Below are 21,899 nucleotides of genomic sequence, written 5' to 3' on the forward strand. Positions count from 1 at the left end.
ATTTAAGAGCGAATGATGATACTTCCGAGATTTAATTCTCGTGTTAATTGTTATTTTATTACCTATTTAAAATTGAGTTGAATTAAAGACAAAAAACATGATTTAATATACAATCCATGGGTTATAATCAATTTAAACAAACAAAATTTCAGTAAACTTCTGTTGTATTCTGTTTTCTGATTTATTTCCCATTGAATTAACCCATTTTATATACAAATAGTTTAATATCGGGCACTTATCGGGCATCTTTCGGATTATGTAGCTTAGCCATTTAGGATCTGTGTTATAAAATTTTTATGGATCTATATTCTGACATTTGACAAATGATAGATCTCCAATTTTTAAATGTCAAAATTCTTATTTCAAAAGTTGTCGAGCTAGGATGCATCAATAATTTTTATCTTGTAGAAATAAACAACTACATTATTTCTTTTAGGATACCTTAAATAATGGAAGTGTAAATATAATATCGAACATATTATGCTAGCATAAAATTTAAAATGGTTGTAAACGCTCCAGATTCTCCTATCACAGCCGAAGTTATATTTGTTATAGAGGCAACGTCGGCAAACAGCGCGTATATTAATGAATTGAAAACTAATTATATTATTCCCACATTAGAGTAAGTATTTATAATTATCAGCATATGAAAAAAATTCAAACAACTGCGGTAACATACATGATATAAGTTATAGGAAATCAAAACAAGGAAATCCTATCGGCCAATTGCCTGAAAGTTAACAACAGTATTTCTTGAATTAAATCCCTCAAAATTTTGCTACTGTTATTAGGCTATCTATAAATATTCGAAGTTAGATCAAATTAGGTTTCTTTCAAAGAAGACTAACTCTAATAGCACCATATTCAATAAAAGTTTGTGTGAAGATGATAACATTTATAGAGGTAGTTAATTTGAGACTAATAACTTTTAACGAGATATTAAATTTGCAACTTTCCAACATTTGAGCTAGCTAACTCTTTAGATAATTGATCTTTTTTAAATCACCAGATAGCAAGATATCATGTTATATTAACATTTTGTTAAAATATATGTGTTGCTTATTTCCAGATATTTCCATGGAGGAGCCTTAGAAGAAGGTGTGGGCAGTGGTTCTGTGTATGGAATTGTTACATATCAGTCTGCAGATTGTGTCCCTGGCCTGCCAGTGTCCACATATGGACCTTTCACATGTCCCCAGAATGTTGTTGATACGGTTGATAAAATACAGTGAGTATACAAATATAGGCTTTTAGAATGTTCTACAAGTAAGAGCAACCTTTATCTTAAAAGTGTTAAATGTCGAAGCACAATACATATTATATATCAAACTAGCGGTCTGGCCTGGCTTCGCCTGTGGTATATGGTTACATTTTCTCTCCATAAGAACCATCATTGTAATTCTATATCATTTTAGATAAAATTTTTTGTAAAAGCAAGTGTATGATTAAATATTTAACTTATTACTTTGCATAGCTTTATATTTACCATTCAATAAATGTTTCAGGTATATAGGAGGGCATGCGGAAAGCAAAGCATGTCTAACAGAAGCCCTCACAGCAGCCCTATCATGTTTAGAGGAATTGGGAAGGACAGACATACCACTTCATGTTATATTGTTATGTTGTTCACCACCATACTCTGCTTATGCGGGGGGCTTAGTGCCACCAGGTAAGAACTATGGCATTACCTCTAGCATTATTTAGGATTGAACTGTTTGATTAAATTTCAATCGTTACTAGTATTATAAAAGCAAAAGTGTGTATATATGTCTTTCTATAACGAAAATGTATTAATCTATGATATGATTTTTGTGACTTTAAATAGTTCGAAAGCTCTTCATCATGAAACATGACATTTTCACGAGAATTTCCTTTGACCGTGCAGGCGAAGCCAGAAAGCTAGTATTGTAAAAAAAATTCTCCTAACTGCATCTTGATGGAGAGGCCAAATGATTATGCTAAAACATGCGTCTTCTTCCTCTCCTTTCTTCTCTTGCAGATGTCAAGTTTAGGACTAATTCAATTTGCTTAAAAAAAATTAAAATATAATCGTAAGAAATTGTCTGTAGGTGCACCAGCAACAGTAGAACAAGCAGCAAGGCTAGTGGGTGAAAGAGGTGCTCAATTGTCTGTGGCCGCGGCTCGAAGAATACCAGCCCTTTTAGCGTTATATGAACATGCGGGCGGTGAATTGCATGCTGCACAGCAGAGGAATTATGCTAAGGTAAATATTGAAGATAATAATTATTAATTTCATTGTATTTGTATTCTTACACAAGTAAAGAGTAATTGAGATGGTGATGTAGAATCTGCAATGAATAATTTCTCATTTTGAGATTTTTTGATGTGACCATCCTAATATTTATTGAAATTTGAATGCTATTCAAGCACTTTTATAGTCAATAGCTTGATGGCAAAACAAAACTTACATTTTATTTCATTTATATTCCATGTAATAATTGATGCGAAAAAAATATATTCTATCTAATCTAATAAAATATGTTTCAAAAAATAAAAACGGAGTGGAAATGAAAAAATATCATTTTAGGATCCACGCCATCTTGTACTTTTAAGAGGATACAGTTTGAAAGAGCGTCCACCCAGTCCGGCGCCGCCACCCGTTCCCGACATACAGACTGATGTATATGGGTATGTTTATTTTCTTTGCCTTTATTATTTGCATAAAAAAATTGACTTGCAGGTAAATTAAAGAAACTTTTAAACATACAAAACTAATTTACTTATGTTTATATTGACAAAATCGTACCATTTTTTCCCATAACTAGTGGAAAATTTAATATGTTAATTTGTGTTCACTTTGTGTTTTTATTTATGGGACATCTACTATATAAAAATAAGTCGGGTTTTCCTTCCTGACGCTATAACTCCAGAACGCACGAACCGATTTCCACGGTTTTGCATTCGTTGGAAAGGTCTCGGGCTCCGTGAGGTTTATAGAAAAGAAAAGGTGTCTCTGGTGGCGAAACGGAGTTCGCCGGGTTTGCTAGTCCCCTATATACTTATTTCATTTGACTGCCCTGTGCATATGCAACTGGTGATCACATAATAATTATAATTTCCCACACAGTGGGCAAGGCCGCGGCACAGTAGCCGGGCCACGGGTCCCAGTACCCACTGCGCAGTTCCCGCGCGCAGCCGTACCCACTGTGCGCGCCAACTGGCTCAACTCGCCGCGCCAGACGCTGTACACCAACAACTCGGCGCTGCTCACACAGCTGGCGCAGCCCTCGTACCCGCCGCCGCCTTCGCAGGTGTGTACACACACACACACACACACACACATATATATTATATTTTATAGGCAAAAAAACAGACATTTATACATTTTACAAACACACGTACACGCACACATACAATATATACAGGGTGTAATCGTTAAGTGTGCACAGGCGATTTTTCCGTAAGTATTACAGATAACAAAAAACTTTAAACTGATATCGAAAGTACTTAACCTAATGAGTAAAATGGCCGTAATAAATTTTTGAAAATAAATCGGGAAATATCAAAAAAAATATCTTTAAACCCTCCCATACATTAAGTATGAAATATGAATATCCCATATACTTTAATATGAAAGATTTTAGCTTTCTTTTTCTTTTTTGGTTTTCTGCTTTAATTACTTCGCAAATTTAAAGTGGCATTTTCCACGCTTTTTCCGGACATTTTCACGCATTTTCCGGATAGTTTCCAGGACTTTTCCGAGCATTTTCCGGGCATTTTCCAGGCATTTTCCACGCTTTTTCCGGACATTTCCACGCATTTTCCGGATATTTTCCAGATATTTTCCAGACATTACCCTGGCATTTTCCGGTTATTTTCCGGGATTTTCCCAGGCATTTTCCGGGAATTTCCCAGTCATTTTCCGGGGATTTTCCGAGCATTTCCCGGAGATTTTCCGGATGTTTCCCAGACATTTTCCGGACATTTCCCTGGCATTTTCCGGGGATTTTCCACGCATTTCCCAGACATTTTCCGGACTTTTCTAAGGCATTTTCCGGGGATTTTCCTGGCATTTTCCGGATATTTTCCGGACATTTTCACGCATGTTCCGGACATTTTCACGCATTTCCCGGGTATTTTCCAGATATTTTCCAGGCATTTTCCGAACATTTCCCACACATAGCCTGTAAATGTCTGGAAACTCCCCGGGAAATGCGTGGAAATGTCCGGAAAAAGCGTGGAAAATGCCCGGAAAATGCTCGAAAAATCCCCGGAAAATATCCGGAAAATACGAGAAAATGTCCGGAAAATGCCACTTTAAATTTGCGAAGTAATTAAAGCAGAAAACCAAAAAAGAAAAAGAAAGCTAAAATCTTTCATATCAAATGTATATGGGATATTCATATTTCATACTTAATGTATGGGAGGGTTTAAAGATAATTTTTTTGATATTTCCCGATTTATTTTTAAAATTTATTACGGCCATTTTACTCATTAGGTTCTTTCGATATCAGTTTAAAGTTTTTTGTTATCTGTAATACTTACGGAAAAATCGCCTGTGCACACTTAACGATTACACCCTGTATATACTCCCGATGCGGTGCCCACTGTGCTCACGAACTGGCTCAAATCGCCGCGAAAGACATACAGCTATGTATGCTATACAAAACTCACACGTACGCACGCAGGCAAAAACACGTCACACACATTCGTTAAAATACACAGCATAATCATGTGCGTAAACTAATTTATCACTTATTGTAATTGTAATTTGTGTAATTATTTATTTTGCGCTATCCCATGACCTTCATACATCTTTCATTCTTCATACATCTTTCATCTTCATTCTTTTCCCACCAGGATGCCTGGTAGAGATTGCTGTTCAGCACTAAGGCTGTCTTTTGTACAAATGATGCCCTATTTGTAATATTGTTCTTTTTTATGTTCCATTTATGTTTGTACAATGAAGTGTAATAAATAAATAAAAAATTATCATTACAGCGTATGATCCAACCGGGTCCGTCAAACCCGGGCGTAGCACCCGCCTCCGCGAACGTCGCGGGCGTCAGCGGCGTATCCAACGTCGGTAACGTCAGCAACGTCAGTAACGTTAGCAACGTCAGTAACGTCAGTAATGTCAGCAACGTGGGCGTCGGTCAGATGCAGCGCACGTTCATATGGAGCGGAGTGTTGGAATGGATGGAGAAGGGAAAAGCGCCCGGCGATCAGCAGAAGGTCACCAAGCATTTGCCGTGTCAAGTATGTGGAATTTATTATTGTGTAATTAATTAAATAAAGTTTTATATGTTTCCTATAGGCCTTTTTCATAATAAAAAAATGTTAAAGTTACTGGAAAAAATTGTTTACCTCATCTAGTTATGATGTGTATAAGAACAAAATTAATTATAAAACTCTGCCTAGCATAAGCAGAGTTTTGCTTCAGACTAATATTTGAGCATGTATGTGCGATTAGTTGATTATTATACGTTATATCAATGATGTGTACATAACAACAAAATTAATTATAAAACTCGGCCTAGCATAAGCAGAGTTTTGCTTCAGTTAAATATTTGAGCATGGATGTGTGTCTAGTTTTTATTGTATGTCGATGATGTGCATAACAACTCGCATATAAGTATTCAATCACAACCTACGACAATAGCATTTAAAACCATCTATTTACACTTATTTCATAACATCTATTCCAGGTATCAGCGAACTCAAAAGACATAGAGCCAGAGCTAAAAGTTGACACATGGCCGAATAAACTCTTAATGCAATTGATGCCAAAACAGCTAATTAGCAACATTGGTGGGCAATACTTGAAGGACAGCAAGTCGGTGCTGTTCCACTTGCAGCAGAATGAAGCATTGGAAGCCTTGACCAAGGTCATGGTGAACGGGTTTGTGAGTATCATGTTGGTGGTTAGTGGCCAACGTATTGCCAAGTTGGGCCAACAATAGCATTTTTTTCTTAATTTTTAATTTAATTTTTACTATTTATATGTAATCTCTTAACTAAATACCTTCTACTAGCTCCTATTTGTAAATGGTTACTTCTCACTTGTCAATATTGGGGCTTAGTGATGTGACAAGCACTAAGCACTTAGTACAGTGTTAGGTAAAAAATCAGTAAAGTTCATCTACTTATTTGTTTTTATAAAATATTGAGATATTAAGAAAAACTATGCATCACAAGATCCTCTAAACCCTAGAGGCTCAGGTATACTTTAAAATGGTAACATGGAAACAACTAGATCGTTTTTGATGCAACTTTTATTTCCAGGCTGGTTGCGTCCACTTCTCGCCAATGCCGTCTCCGCCACAATGCGATATCAAAGTACTGATTCTATTGTACACGCCTGACAAAAAGGCATATTTAGGTTTTATACCGAATAACCAGGCTACGTTTGTGGATCGATTGAGAAAGGTAAGTGTGAAATTGGACTTTAAAATTAATGGAATAGCATACATTTTTGTTCAATTGTTTTTGCAATATGGAGTTTTTTTTAAGTTAAAGTGTTTGGACGTTAACTAACCGTTTTCGAAAAGGTTAGCATTGAGTAAAATAAATTATTACATTTAAAAACAATAACAAATTGGCCATAGGCGTTTGATACATACAAACACATAATGCAATATAGACAAAACTTTACTTTGCTATTTTAAAACTAAAACGATTTTTTTTTCTAAATTATTGTATTACTATTACTTCGATTTTCAATATGAATCGTAACCAATAATAATCAGAGTCACTAACAAAAAAACTACCTACCTAATTTGTCAAAGTTACGAAAAATATCTTCTATAAATATTAAAATTATCTTAAATCAAATATTCTCAGGTGATTCAACAACAAAAGATGAATAAACAAATGCCGGCACCAGTGAGTGGTGCCGCTGGTCTTCAACCAAATATGCCACCTTCCACTATGCCAAGTAAGTGTATCTTATTCTAGCCGCTCCAAGTTGATAAATTTCTGCATTTCCCCACTCAATTCCAAATGTTAAATGTCGCAACCGAACAAGTCTAACTGGCTGAAATTTGAGTCCTGTCTCTCCCATATGTACTGGACATTGGCAAAGTCCCTTTTTATTGGGTGGAGCCATTAATTAAGAGAAGAAGTGTATCTTATCAATAGTTAAGATTTATGTACTGATATGTGAGAAAAAAGTTTATTTGCACGATTTTGTTGTATGGAATTATGGAGTTGAGTTAAAAAAAAATGTTCATCAATATAGAAGCTCCATAATTAACAGGTTATATTTTATTACCCTGTGTAATGTTGGAAAGAATGAGCATGCAAGTGAGTTAGAAATAATATGTATGTACAGTAATGTATAATAAATTATTATCAAAAAAACAATCTATTTATGATATATGAATGTACTAGCGGTCCGCCCCGGCTTCGCCCGCGGTACCTACATGTAAAAAACTACATATCTACTAAAAAACTAAACTATCCTATCTCTCAAGTTGGATCGAACTGCACAAGGTGTGCGAATTTTATTATAATCGGTTAAGTGGTTTAGGAGTCCATTGAGGACAAACATTGTGACACGAGATTTATATATATTAAGATGTTCGCTTAGATTTCTAATTAAATAATACATTAAAAAAACAACAGGTGGTGGTATGGGCAGTTCGGGCATGTCACCGGGCATGGGAATGAACCCGGGAATGTCTAATCAACAACACCCGCAACACGCACAACACCCACAGGTAAAAAATTTAAATACATATATTTTTTATCTACGATATTAGTCAAGTTGTCTCTATCTGTATAGACTATACTGGCAAGAACTAATTAAACATAACAAGAAAAAGTGCATTATTATTTATCACCTTTCGTTTTGAGCTAAGACGGTAATAATTTAGTTTTCATGTATTATTTCAAATGTCCAATGAGAAAAAGTTGTATACATTTAATAAATAACTGTATTCAATTTCAGAGCATGATGATGGCTGGCGGTATGGGTGGCCAAGTGTCCCAAGTGGGCCAAGTTGGCCAAGTCGGTCAAGTAGGTCAAGTCGGGCAAGTTGGCCAAGTGGGCCAAGTTGGCCAAGTGGGCGGTAAAGGTCCGCGACCGGTCAGCCAACTTGATGGCCTTGAAGCGGCGAGGCAACAGAACTTGGAGAAGATACAACATTTGCAACAAACGTTGGAAGCAGCTCATCAACAAGAAGCACAGTTTAAGTCGCAAATGGATATCATGTCGCACCTGCATGCGGCACAGCAACAGGAGCAACATTATAAGCAGTTAGAGGTGTGTTATATTTTAACAGTTTTTTCGTAGGTCACAAAACCTCGGTTCGTGTGTTATTTATTTATTACCCTTCAATAAAACTATACATATAAAACTTATTGCTAATATAAGTATACAAAACAAAAAAAAAACAGTATAGTTTATTAGGCGGCCTTATCACTTAGAAGTGATCTCTTCCAGGCAACCTGGGCAAAAGGTAACAAGCTTACTGAAATGACAATGGTAGGTGGTAGAAAAAAAGCAAGGATAAAAAAAAAGCAAAAAAAAAAATTAAAATAAAATTAATAATTGATTAATGAAATTGACCCTCATATTATTGAAGTGAAAACTTCTTTAGCGGTGTTGGGTATAAAATCTTAAACTCGCGTCAGGACACGTGGCCTGATCGAAAAAGCGTAAGACGGATGTTTTTTTTAGCCCTTATATTCCATGCGTAAGACGGATACCATTCCAAAATATCAAACATGCTGAACGTTAATAATCAAGTTTTCACTTCTGCCGGCACTCCCGGAGTGCAATCCGTCTTTTTTAAGATGCAAACCGAGGTTAGGTATTTAAGTATGAGTTAAAAATACTCTTTTAACACTCATGTTACCTATATTTCCGACTTATTATAAACTCATAATTAGCTGTTGCCCGCAACTTCGCCCGCTTATATAATAAATTTTCATGATACAAACTTTCATTCCCTATTTTATCCCCTTGGGGGAAGAATTTATAGGCTTTGATAGATCAGTTAGTCGCCTTTACGTTTTATATATTAAGATTCCAAATGTAAATTTCAGGAGCAACAACGCAAGCACCAATTGCAACAATTGCAACAAATCCGCGGTGCAGCCGGGCACCCGCCGCGCATCATGCCGCGCGGCATCATGCCCACCAACCCGGGGCTGCGGCATCTGTTGCAGCAGGTAACATAATACACTACACTACACTATACTACACTATATACTAAAAAATAAAAATAATAAAAATTTATTTTTCAAGAAACATGACCCTATACTACACTACACACTTCAAATTCACACTGACATGACGCGACACAACACTCCACAACATTGCACGTGCCACATCTGACATGACGCGATATAACACAACACAACATTGCACGTGCCACATCTGACATGACGCGACATAACACAACACAACATTGCACGTGCCACATCTGACATGACGCGACATAACACAACACAACATTGCACGTGCCACATCTGACATGACACCACATAAAACAACATAGCTTTGCACGTGCCACATCTGACATGACGCGACATAACACAACACAACATTGCACGTGCCACATCTGACATGACGCGACATAACACAACACAACATTGCACGTGCCACATCTGACATGACGCGACATAACACAACACAACATTGCACGTGCCACATCTGACATGACACCACATAACACAACATAACTTTGCACGTGCCACATCTGACATGACACCACATAAAAACAACACAACTTTGCACGTGCCACATCTGACATGACACCACATAACACAACATAACTTTGCACGTGCCACATCTGACATGACACCACATAAACACAACACAACTTTGCACGTGCCACATCTGACATGACACCACATAAAAACAACACAACTATGCACGTGCCACATCTGACATGACACCACATAACACAACATAACTTTGCACGTGCCACATCTGACATGACACGACATAACACAACACAACACAACTTTGCACTATACTGCAAGACATTACATCACACTACACTATACTAAACTTGATTACACAAACAAAATAATCATTCATTGCTATAAAATATTATATTACAATTATTTGTAAATAAAAAAAGAAAAACATACCATATAAAAATATCAAAGCATGTCCTTACCCTTAGATCATCACTTAGCACTCTCATCCCTTACTTAACCAGCATTTTAGCACAATATTCATTTGTTATTAAAAATATTACCCAATACTTTATAATTAATTGCCTTATTTCTCCTTAGACTGATTTTCTTTAATATTCCAGAAAGAAAATTACATTTATTACTATTGCTATAAATAACTTTTGATTATAGTAACTTATGAATTCATTTCTTTACGGGCACGACACGATGGAAAAAATTCTAATAAAATTAAATATTTAAAAAACAACGCATTATTATTTTTTCCATTTTGTCGAGCTTTAATTTGTAATAACGTTATTTTGAATGAATAAAAAATCAGAAATTTTTCGAAATTTACTTTTTAAAGGTTTAATTAAAAATATTTTTAAGCTATTGCATAGCTTCTATCGCGGGCCTTGAGCGCGGAGACCGAATCGAAAAATTCCGTAACGAAAAAAACCTCACGCTCCCCACGGGGACGGGCACGGAGGTGTGGCTTGAAGGCATAGCATGCAATAGCTTTACCGCGGCAGTCCCCGAGTGCCACACGTCTTTTTTATTTAATTGGACAATCTTCTTTCTTATACCTTAGTATAAGATATTCTTAGAACTTAGTAAAAGATATTTTAGTTGAAAATATCTGATTTTATTCATTTAAATGACGTTGTATTAATCGCTATATCTTTTTTCAGCTACAAAAATAATGCTTAAAACTCATCATAACCCTTTTTATTTCTAGGCTTTTAGCTCTTTTCGCACAGTTTCCTGAACTATAAAAGCTTGTAAAAGCTCTTCTTATATTTATTTTATTCATTAGTGACTACTGGTAGTTTCAAGTAGTATAACAATAATGCTAAAATTCCAGTTGTAATGATCCTATTTCTTAATAATTATAAAAAAAAATGTCAGCTAAGTGTTGCCATTAGGCAATTTATCTTTACTTAATTTTACTTTGACTTTAATTTTTGGCCAACAATTAGTTTGTTTTTAATATTGTTAATCGATTATAATATTATGTATTGTAATTATTATTCTCGATGACATCTTATTGACATTTTGAAACATAATACTGGCTGATTAATTCTACAAACAATTCAATTGGACCCTGTCCCATACAATAAATATAATCAAATACAAAATGATTTTATCTTATACCCAGTAAAAAAAAACCATAATAAAAAAAAATAAAAAATAAATAGTACAAGCGGTTACGGTGGAATGTTCTAGCAACAGCAGCCGCCGCGCGGGCCCCGCCCACACATGTGACGTCACGCACCGCATAAGTAATGCTTCACTTTATATACTAACCGTGTTCAACATGCAAATACAATCCTTTTATTTTATTTATTCTTGGTTAACGCCCGGCATATTGTTGAATGACTAGCGCGTTCGTTGAATGACGACAGAATTTACTTGTTCTAAACGTCCACAAGAAGACGGTTTAGTCATTCAATTAAATGTCGTCATTCAATGAAGGCGCTAGTCATTCAATCAAATAGCAAATTCAATCAGATGACTGCGACATATATAAAACAAAATTGTGTCCTTTAAAATGTCATCCTTTATGTATTCTAATGTAAAAATAATTGTTATCCATTGATAACTTAATGAAATATAGGATTTTGTTTGCATTGTTTTCTATTTAAAAAATAATGAAACATAAGACACTTTTCTATTAGATTTTATAAGTTTTTCGCCTCATATATAGTTATTGAATTCTAAAAATTTCAATCCATAAACACTAACAAAAAATCAATCTAATGTTTCATTATTTGAAAATAACTTATTTGCAATACTTTGCTTGACTAGACTCATGAAATAACTTTAGTTTTCACATCGATTCTGCTGTTTCCAGCTAACCAACTAATCCATCATTGCATGAAAATAGTATAGTAATAATAATTTTAAAGTTTCAAAGCGAGTGTATAAATTTTTTAAGAATTGATTTAATGTATTTTTGATGTTGTTCAAAATGGTGTTACAAAGCACGTCAACTTTTAGCATTAGTGATTGAACATTACTTGTTATTTTTTATTACGAAATCGTTAGAAATTTAAGTCAGAGTCCTATCAAAATATTTCGTTTTCCTAGTTCAGTTTAATACCTGATATTTTTTGTAGCAGAGGCGGAAATTTCTTCCTCACTATAACACTTTCTAAATTCACTCGTGTATAGAATAATGTTATGTAATATACAGATAATACACATCTAAGGAACTAAAAAAGGTCACTTATTCAAAACATAAAGTTGTTTTTTTTTTAAGTGAAAACTTCTTTAGCGGCGTTGAGCACTTTTTACCCGACTGCCAAAGAAGGAGGGTAATGTTTTTCGAGTGTATGTAAGTATGTATGTATGTCTTTTCCTTTGTGACCACCTGTAGCCTAAACGGCTTGATGGGTTTTGATGTATGAGGTATCGTTAGATTTGTCTTGATTACGGGAGTGTCATAGGATACATTTTATCCTAAAAGTCCCACGGGATAAAGACATAATAATATTTTTTCTAAATTTCCCTTTAAAAAAATATGTATGCGTGTGCAGTCGGGTATTTTGTTTTTTTAATAATAATTGCTTGTTCTGTAATGGGTATAAAATCTTAAACTCGCGTCAGGACTCAGGACACGTGACCTGATCGAAAAAGCGTAAGACATACCATTCCAAAATATCAAACATGCTCAACGTTAATAATCAAGTTTTTACTTCTGCCGGCACTCCCGGAGTGCAACCCGTCTTTTTTTTACTATGATTTAATATTGATTGTACACTCTGGACTACTCATATCAAATCACTGATGCTAAAATCGTGCAAATCTACAACAGTATTATATTTATATTTGGATATAAAATATTACAGCAACCGCAGTACCGGCCTCAGGGAGGCGCAGTGCGACCCTCTTCGCAGTCACAGCAATTTGATGACGTCAACAATTATAGTGATTTCTTGTAGGCATTAAGATTTGTATGGAGGATGATATTATAAGTAAAAAGGTGTAGATATGTTACAAACATTCGGTCTCCAATAACGGTACACTAACGCACACGATTAGACGTGAAAGTGAGATAGCATGAATAAATGTCGTGAGCGAAAAAGAAACAACAAAATTAAAATTTTAATCTATAATATAAAAATGAATCGCAAAATGTGTTGGTAAGCGCATAACTCGAGAACGGCTGAACCGATTTCGATAATTCTTTTTATATTATATTCCTTGAAGTACGAGGATGGTTCTTATGTAGAGAAAACGTAAATATTATTTACCACGGGCGAAGCCGGGGCGGACCGCTAGTATAATATAATATTATTCTACACCTTTTTACATATAATGTCATTGTTGGGTGGATGAAAGTAAGAAGTGTATGGATGTATAATAAATTCGTATGATTTGTATGTAAAATGTGTACAGATTAGTGTTTGTATGGAAGGTAGTGTGAAAAAATGCATAAATTTCAAAAAAATCTGGTAATTCTATTTATATAGAAAATGCTAGTTTTTCTCATAGAGCAGGGTTCATGTATGTCTTTGAAATAATAATGTATGCATAAGTTTATACCATTTTATTACAGATGTAATTATAAGCGTAAAATGATAAACTGTAATTTTTTTTAATTGAAATGTTTGTGAATAATGAATATCAATCTAATTTTTTTTATCCAGTGTATTTATTTAAATTTTGCCTTTGTTCTCGGTACAAATGAATTTAACATCATCTTTGTATTTTGCAATTTTGTGAATACTCCTTTCCTGTATGTATTCTAAAAGTAAATGAATCAGTTTTATTAATAAATGTCATTAAAATACTGCAGTTCAGATTATAAATACATTAGCATTACCATTTTTGTTAGACATGTTTTCTTTACATATATGTACCTATTATTTTGTCAGAATTTTAAAAGTAATGTGAAAAATGAATAAACTATCTCAATTACGAACATTCTTTTATTTTATTGTTCCTACTTATCCCATGAACAACTAAAATGCCAAGTCATATATGGAAGCATCTAAGTATTATGAAAAAGTCTCGTGTTTCTTGTATAATTTGATGACGCTGGGCGTTATAAGTACATACATAAATTATTATAACAGCAGTTCTAAGGTAACCCTACGTTCACACGATATTTTTAGGGTTCCAAACCTCAAACGGAAAAATTGAACCCATAAAGAATCACTTTGTTGTCTGTCTATGTGTCTGTCAACTCCTTTTTTCTCAGGAACGCGTGGAGGTATCAAACCAGAGGCGGCTCGCCCTAAGGAGCGCTGGTGCAGTGAACCCCCATAAATAATTATAATAAAATCATACTCCTTAATTTAATTATTAACATTAATTATTAATATTTAAAATCAATCGTAATCTTTAAAACTACTGTTAATACCAATGAATATATCCATCATTCCATCATCCCATTCACCTGTATAGGCTGTATAATACCTACTGTATTATGTAACGCGCGAAGTGGAGCGCTCACGATTGCGCTCCAATGAAAAAAGATTTAGTACATTTCCTAATACGAAATCCAATAGGAGTGAAAGAGAGGGTTTTGCCAGAGCCCTGCGCGTGAAACAAAAGATTATCTATGGAAAAGTAGCAAAATTCGGAGCGCCGCACCCGCAAACGTTGCCGGTTCGTTTTTACCGCCCGGCAGGACAGCGATTGCGAGTTGCCACTTCTATAATATAAACAAACACTCGAGTCAACTTCAATGCACGCGCGCGATTCATGCAATTTTCTAATTAAAATTATAAAATACGTGTTGAAATAGCCTGTAGTTATCAGTATTACTTGTGAGTGTTAAAATGAATAATAATTATAATGTGGCGTTCATTAATAAGTGTGATAAAGCGTTACAAATTCGGCTTGAATGTAAAGCTAAGGGACCGCCACGGCCTGAACTTGATCTTACGCAAAAATGTACGACAAAAACGAAAACATATACGCGTGTGTTTAAATCTGAACAATATGTGAAAACACCGTGGTTGTGTGGTTGTGATGAAAGCAACAAACTATTTTGTTTTCCGTGTCTTTTATTTAAAGCGGGCGCGGCCGGCGGAGGTGAGAGTGCTTGGACTGAAACGGGCGTTGACGACTTAGCTCATCTTTCAATCAAGATGAAAAAACATTCACAATCTCGGTACCATTTGTTGAATAAACTGCAATTGGCGTCTATCGGCTTTAAGTTATAGATATTTTTGCACACCAAAAAGAAAGACGTATCACGTATGCATTTCCTTTATAAGTAATTTTTTTGATAAATTGTACTGCTTTACACCATGTATTTTCAGTGTTTTATTTCAAGTGAACACCCATAAAATTTTGTCACGAGCCGCCTCTGTATCAAACTGAAATGTATGTAAAATGCTTAAGTCTACGGCCCCATGAATCTGTGAAAAAATCAAACTTATAAGCCAACGCAATCAAAATACAGCCGTAAATGCTGAAATTTTCGCTAACCGATCCCCATTTGACCGATTGTCATTTTTATTTAAGAATTGAAAAAATTCTATTCCGTCGAAATTATGGAATAAAACTTCTAGAGAACCATATCATGATTAGAGCCTTACTAGTAATACTATCCCTTTCAGACCAGAATAATACGAGCGTGCGCTTTCATAAAAATAGTAATTTCATAGGCTAAATTTTTATTTCTCCAAACGAAAACGACACGCTTCGAACGTGCGTGTTTCGGTGCATTCATTCAAAAGTTCAAAAACTCATGCCCATGGCCAATGGCCGTAGGAAGATCGATTGTGATGCGTTTTTGAATAACTATGAAATTTATGAATTCCGATAGATGGCGCTGGAATCTTTAGAAAAGTTTTTGTATTACATTATATCGAAGTATGTAGTTCGCAGTATATAGTTTTATGATAAAAATTGATAAAATGTTTATGGCTAAAAATCTATATGAAACCTGTGTCCCTGTCTTCGAAACGATAATGTATAGGCATAATTTGATGATAAAGGTTAGGGATGGAAAATAAAATCACATACACATTGAAAATATATTTATTTTCTTAGCACAAGTAATTCATTTGTAAACAAGTATAGTGAATACAAGTGATAGATTTAAAGACTTAACACTAAGTATAAAATATACATAGAAACTATATAAAGGAAATTATCGTACAGTGCTATTTGTAATATACCAAAACCTAAAAAGATTATGATTATTAAAATATTCTATTTATGTAAATGTTTGAATAATATAAATAAATGAAGGAAATTGAATAGTCTGTTTGTATGGTAAAATAATTTTGCTTATATTATGCAAGTCAAGTAATAAACTACAATAATTATATATCACAATATAAATTACTTTTTTTCTACTGTAGAAGTATTCAAGACATAAAAATGTGTAGAGTGTATTTTACAAGATTTTATTTAACTTGTTATTTAAACCTTCTCGAGCATTTTTACAGAACATTGGCCACATTTTTTGGTATTTTACAAAGAACTCTATATTATAGCACATTTATAAACATTCTGGCGCCGATTTCTTCTGAAAACGGGCTAGCAACCTGTATCAGAGCTATATACATACAAATTACGACAAAGTAGACATTTTAATACATTTGCCTTTCTCTACAGTATAATAATAAACTTTTGTTTGCATTACATACATTTTGCACTCATACCTTTCGTACCATCGCCTTTGAAAAAAAATATTTTCTCACTGCTACTATATCTTAAGCCGAGTATTCACTTGCGTTAATAAAATTCCAACGCTAGTGTATACTAAGCTTTACAATACTTTCAAAGCATTTTAAACGCAAACGAATTTGGAAATAGGCGTTTTTTTTAATTAAATGCAACCTTGTACTACACGAATAAAATCTCTTTTATAATTACTGATATAAATTTCGACATTCATTTTAATTTTAATAAATGTATATTATTTTTTTTACATTAAAAGCTTAAATTTAGTGATTTTTTTCAGTGTTGGCAGTGAATATAATAAATATATTTTATATAGCAACACCAATAGCAGACATTTTAAATGTGGAATAAACATCAACTATTATATACTTACACACTGGCATGATTCAAAACCTAATTAGAAAAAAAATATATACTAGGTTTCTTGTATTTTTTAATCTCATACATTGAATTATATAAAACTTATATATTAAATATTTTATTGTTTCAAAATTGGCAACATTTTACAATTATAATACATTAATCTAATCTCATATGTATTACATAATATATATGACACAATCTGATTTCTATACATTGAAAATCGAAGACTTATTCCATCTTATATACCAATGTAGTTTTATTAAATAATAAAATGTATATATTAATCAAGCTAAAAGCTATATTTTAAGTAATTTTAATTTCGCGTGAATTAAAAAAAAACATTAAAAAATTAAGTACCACCTCACTGGATAAGTGGATAGTCAATTTTTAAAGTTTTTAAAAATAATTATCAGTACAAATCTTTCATAAAAATCACAATAAGGTTTCAATTTTTATTAAACAATATTCGATAAATATTTGCTTGTCATTAAAATGCATTTTTAAACTTAATTGTCACAAACTCCATCTTGAATGCGCTAACGCAATAATATGCCACAGTTACAGTTGATCCCACTCAAAGGTTACAAGGATAAATCTATGCAGATAAATTATTATAATCTCAAGCAAAATAACATTTTAAGCTATTGCATAGCTTCTATCGCGGGCCTTGAGCGCGGGGACCGAATCGAGAAATTCCGTAACGAAAAAACCTCACGCTCCGACGGGCGCGGAGGTGTGGCTTGAAGGCATAGCATGCAATAGCTTTACCGCGGCAGTCCCCGAGTGCCACACGTATTTTTTTATATTTACTTGTAACCTACTTCAGAAATATCTATATTATTACGATCAAGATCCATAAATACTAATTATTACATATTCTTTACTAGGTAATAATAAATGCGATTGTGTGTCTGTTTGTCTTTCATTCACGTCGTAACGCAGTTTTATGATATGATTATTGTGTCTTGATATAGTTAGGAGGCACGTAATTTATATAAATACCGATGGATGGCGCTATATCAAAAATCGGTCAAGTGCGAGTCGTACAAACAAGCACTACTAATGAGCACTGCAAATAAAAATTGTTCACCCATCCAATTTATGACAGTGCCAACCGTTGCTTAACCTCGATTTTTTATTATAGTAGCAACATAAATACATTAGTACGAATCCTTAAAATTGCGATATTTATGACGGTGTTAATTTTCTTTAACCACGCGAAGCCGCGGGCAAAGCTAGTTTTACACACAAATCCAACCAAGTTGTTGTTTTACTTATCTGCATAGAAACCTCATAACCAACAGCGGTCCAACACTAACGCACACTACGACACCTTCGCTCTGTCTCGCTCGCACTCATCACTGACCCCATTCGCCGTCTCTTTCTTCACGCCGTTCGCACACGTGCCGTTCGTGTGTATGTGTTTCTTTTGCTTTTTGGGTAATTCATACACACGCTCTATTAGAGCTAGTAGAATGCTACCGGGCACTCTTTGGTGTTCTTCTACTAAGTTTTCTATAGATGTCGCCACCTGAAATTGATTTTTAATTAATAAAATGTTTCTTTTTAAACTCGCAATATTAGGAAGAAAAATTATATACATAGTTCGATCATTGACGTAGGAAGCAAAACTCTGCCTATGCGTGTATTGAGCAGAGTTTTCTTATAATACAATAGACTTTGAACGTTACTGTCACGAAACAAGGTGTTAATTTCAACAAATGTTTTATAAAATGTTGTCAAGTATGGGAATAATAAATATTTGTGTTTTTTGTTGCGTTCATATGTACATACCTTCTTCTGCAGCTGTTCCGGGGTCATCCCGGGCTCGGCCATCACCGGTTTTCCCAAATGCGTCACCAATTTGACCGGAAAGCCACCATACACTGGTGCTAGAGGGACTCTTGTAGCGGCGTATATACGCAGGCATATGCCTCGCAACCAGCCCACTGTGCGGAACGCCTCACGCACGTTCTGTGTGAACATGGGCACTATTGGCTGGAATGGGGAGATTTTTAGATGTAAATTCTATTTTGAGTGAGTCAGTAAGTGAAAAATGCAATAATTTGGAGGAAAAGGGAAGAAAAAGTAGTCATTGGGTGAAAAAAGACAAATTAAGATAGCTGCATGGTAAAAAGAGGGAATGACTGAAATGCTAGTCACATTCGTTTTGAATGTATCGGCTGGAAATTTTAGTAATTTCAAGTAGTGTAGTAGTCTTTTAGGTTGTTATTGCGATAATTGGATGGGAAAAGGAAGAGGATATGTGAATAAGCGATTAGTCTCTAGTAATGTTGAGATAGCTACAGGTAACCTCACTTATAAGCTATGAATAAACAAAAACAGCCCTTACCACTTTAGCCTCAAGGGCGACTTTCGCGAAGCCGATCCTCGATTTCCAGTGCAGCCTATAGTAGTGGTCCCCAAACTGAGCTTCATAAACACCACCGGGTGAAATAGCTAGAGGATTTCCACTTTTAAGCACTCCTACACAGGTCTGTACTGTGCCAGGTATAACACACAGACCTTCTAATAGTTGTGACCAGCCTTGAATATAAAAATAATAGTGTTAAAAATAAAAATTAGATAATTTTTCTTGGAAACAAAAGGATAAAAAGCAAGAGTAATCAATGTAGGGTTTCGATTTAATATCACGCTAAAAATCTATTAGAAATGCAATGGCATTGTACTATTTTGACTGGGATAATTTGTCGGTTCTGGACGTAGATATAAATTTTCGCTAGATCGGAAAAAAAAGAGCTGTTTGTAATTCACTTGTTAAAGATGAATCTTTAGTGTTAAATAACCTAAAAAACGACATGGGTCTTCAATTATTTCCTCAAAAGTCTAATTTTTAGAAAACAAATTCTAAATCATTTTTTCGGCTCATAAGTCAGTTAAGATAAGTTTTATTACTATTAAGTCATCTTACCTGGTATTTTGAACATGAACCGATCAGCCACAGTATGTATATGCCGTCGCTTGAACAACAGCATCCGCGCGGTAAAGTAGTACATATCTATAGGTAGCGCCCCATGGTAGTAGATCACGAGGAACGGACCTTCTGGAATGTTCTCTAGCCCTCTGATTTCGTAGCCTGTAACATTTTAAGAATATGTAATGTATGTAGTCTGTGTTGTGTATCTCTTACTATGGTATATAGGACTAGGTATGGTGGTAGGAAATAGAGCTATAACGAGACTATCACTACATAGCATAAAACAAAGTCGCTTTTTCTGTCCCTATGTCCCTATATATGTACATACTTAAATCTCTCAAACTACGCAACGTATTTTGATGCGGTTTTTTTTAATAGATAGAGTGATTCAAGAAGAAGGTTTTAGTATATAATTTATTAGGTTTTAGACAAAGTGGGCGAAGCCGCGGGCGGAATGCTAGTCTATATTTAAAGTAGGATAGATAGGCAGGACGCACGCACGCAGAACGGTAAAAGATGGCGTGGAACGGACCTTCTGTAGTGGTCTTGAGACCTCTTATATCATAGCCTTGATTCCAGGTTCTACTTTCTCTCTGGGCCCTAGAATATTCTGTACATTTATTTATTTATTTATTTATTTTTACACTTTATTGTACAATACCAGTAATAAAAAACATATATAATTTAACATAGAGAACATGAATATGGTAAGTGCACAATTGGCGGCCTACTATACATATACATGTATTGTATATGTATTTTTGAACTATGTAGGGAATTAGGGTTATAAGGAATCTAGAATTATATGCAGTAGTACAAGTCGGTCTGTCTGTGTGGCAGTGTTCTGTGGTCAAGATGTATTTAAACGACAAAGTTAAACATTTAAAGATATTAACTAAAAAAAAACATTCATAAAATTATGAAACGTGCCTCTTATCATTCGCTATTGTTTCATCTTTATCATAAAAGTGCTAGCACCTTCCACAAAAGGTAATTAATTAAGAATATTTATAATAACATACAACATTATCAGTCATTGTTATTGCGTATGTGAATGAATATAACACTATTATCTAGAATTAATATAAATATGGCCATAAAATTGGGACTAAATAGATTCTCAAATGTATGCATTTTGATTATCTGTCAATAGTTAAGTAATATGTTTTTTTAGCAGTGACCTCTTCGAGGTAACGTTAAAATTAAAGCACATGTATTCTAAGAGCACATCTCACGGTACGTTTAGACCAAACGAACATAGAGCAAGAGCTAGAGCAAGAGCATTCTTTCGTGATATTTTAATTCGAAAACTCGTATTCAGTGGTGTTCAGTATTAGAACATTGCATAGAATCTTTTCGAACGCACTAAGAACAACGAAAGAATGCTATACGCCTGTTTACACTTAAATAATATACGGGGGGTAGAATAAGCATTCGCTCGTTGATCAAATTAACACTATAATTAATTAGCTAAAATACTACAATTCACTAAAAACATAATTACCATGCCACAACCACCCGTGTGCGTCCCAGAGAGCGCATACCGCGAGTCGCGCCGCGTGCCGCCAGTCATTTTGTACTCCAGCTACTACTCGTAACCTGCAAATAAAGATTAAATCGTAAACACTAATTAAAAATAAAAAAAGACGTGTGGCACTCGGGGACTGCCGCGGTAAAGCTATTGCATAGCATGCCTTCAAGCCACACCTTCGTGTCCGTCGGAGTGGGGAGCGTGAGGTATTTTCGTTATGGAATTTCTCGATTCAGTCCCCGCGCTCAAGGCCCGCGATAGAAGCTATGAAATAGCTTAATAATTGTTCCGATTGATTTGCTGGATGTACGCATCATCACTCAG

General features: G+C 34.6%; 2 protein-coding genes across 3 annotated transcripts in view; one reads left to right on the top strand and one right to left on the bottom strand.

The window, feature by feature from the left end:
• The first annotated feature begins 370 nt into the window (after window positions 1-370).
• On the top strand, window positions 371-13,988 carry LOC149897646 (mediator of RNA polymerase II transcription subunit 25-like). Its single transcript, XM_090116318.1, has 14 exons — window positions 371-622; window positions 1,070-1,228; window positions 1,506-1,669; window positions 2,070-2,224; window positions 2,549-2,649; window positions 3,089-3,272; window positions 4,963-5,220; window positions 5,670-5,867; window positions 6,247-6,390; window positions 6,805-6,898; window positions 7,588-7,682; window positions 7,913-8,227; window positions 9,013-9,138; window positions 12,945-13,988. The coding sequence occupies exons 1-14, from the start codon at window positions 501-503 to the stop codon at window positions 13,035-13,037; spliced, it is 2,208 nt and encodes a 735-aa protein (XP_089972444.1). The 5' UTR covers window positions 371-500; the 3' UTR covers window positions 13,038-13,988.
• A 4,248-nt stretch (window positions 13,989-18,236) lies between these two features.
• LOC149897647 (DGAT1/2-independent enzyme synthesizing storage lipids) overlaps window positions 18,237-21,899 on the bottom strand; it is a 32,625-nt gene continuing 28,962 nt past the window's right edge. For both annotated transcript variants that reach the window (XM_090116020.1, XM_090116019.1), the window contains exons 3-7: window positions 21,549-21,643; window positions 20,039-20,203; window positions 19,460-19,653; window positions 18,901-19,104; window positions 18,237-18,637 (exon numbers count right to left, since the gene is read on the bottom strand). In XM_090116020.1, the coding sequence (XP_089972146.1) occupies window positions 18,431-18,637; window positions 18,901-19,104; window positions 19,460-19,653; window positions 20,039-20,203; window positions 21,549-21,643 (865 nt within the window). In that variant the 3' untranslated portion in view covers window positions 18,237-18,430. The remainder of the gene's footprint in view (window positions 18,638-18,900; window positions 19,105-19,459; window positions 19,654-20,038; window positions 20,204-21,548; window positions 21,644-21,899) is intronic.

Source organism: Colias eurytheme, chromosome 25 (assembly GCF_061535395.1).
Source record: "Colias eurytheme isolate Ceu_HAF_F1 chromosome 25, ilColEury1 Martin Lab GWU primary, whole genome shotgun sequence".
NCBI classification, from domain to species: Eukaryota; Metazoa; Arthropoda; class Insecta; order Lepidoptera; family Pieridae; genus Colias; species Colias eurytheme.

Bases quoted from the DNA above. Each gene is read 5' to 3' on its own strand.
- LOC149897646 (XM_090116318.1), top strand. From the start codon at position 501: ATGGTTGTAAACGCTCCAGATTCTCCTATCACAGCCGAAGTTATATTT. The intron at 6,391-6,804 runs GTAAGTGTGAAA...AAATATTCTCAG, and splicing joins TTGTGGATCGATTGAGAAAG to GTGATTCAACAACAAAAGAT. The intron at 9,139-12,944 runs GTAACATAATAC...AAAATATTACAG, and splicing joins TGCGGCATCTGTTGCAGCAG to CAACCGCAGTACCGGCCTCA.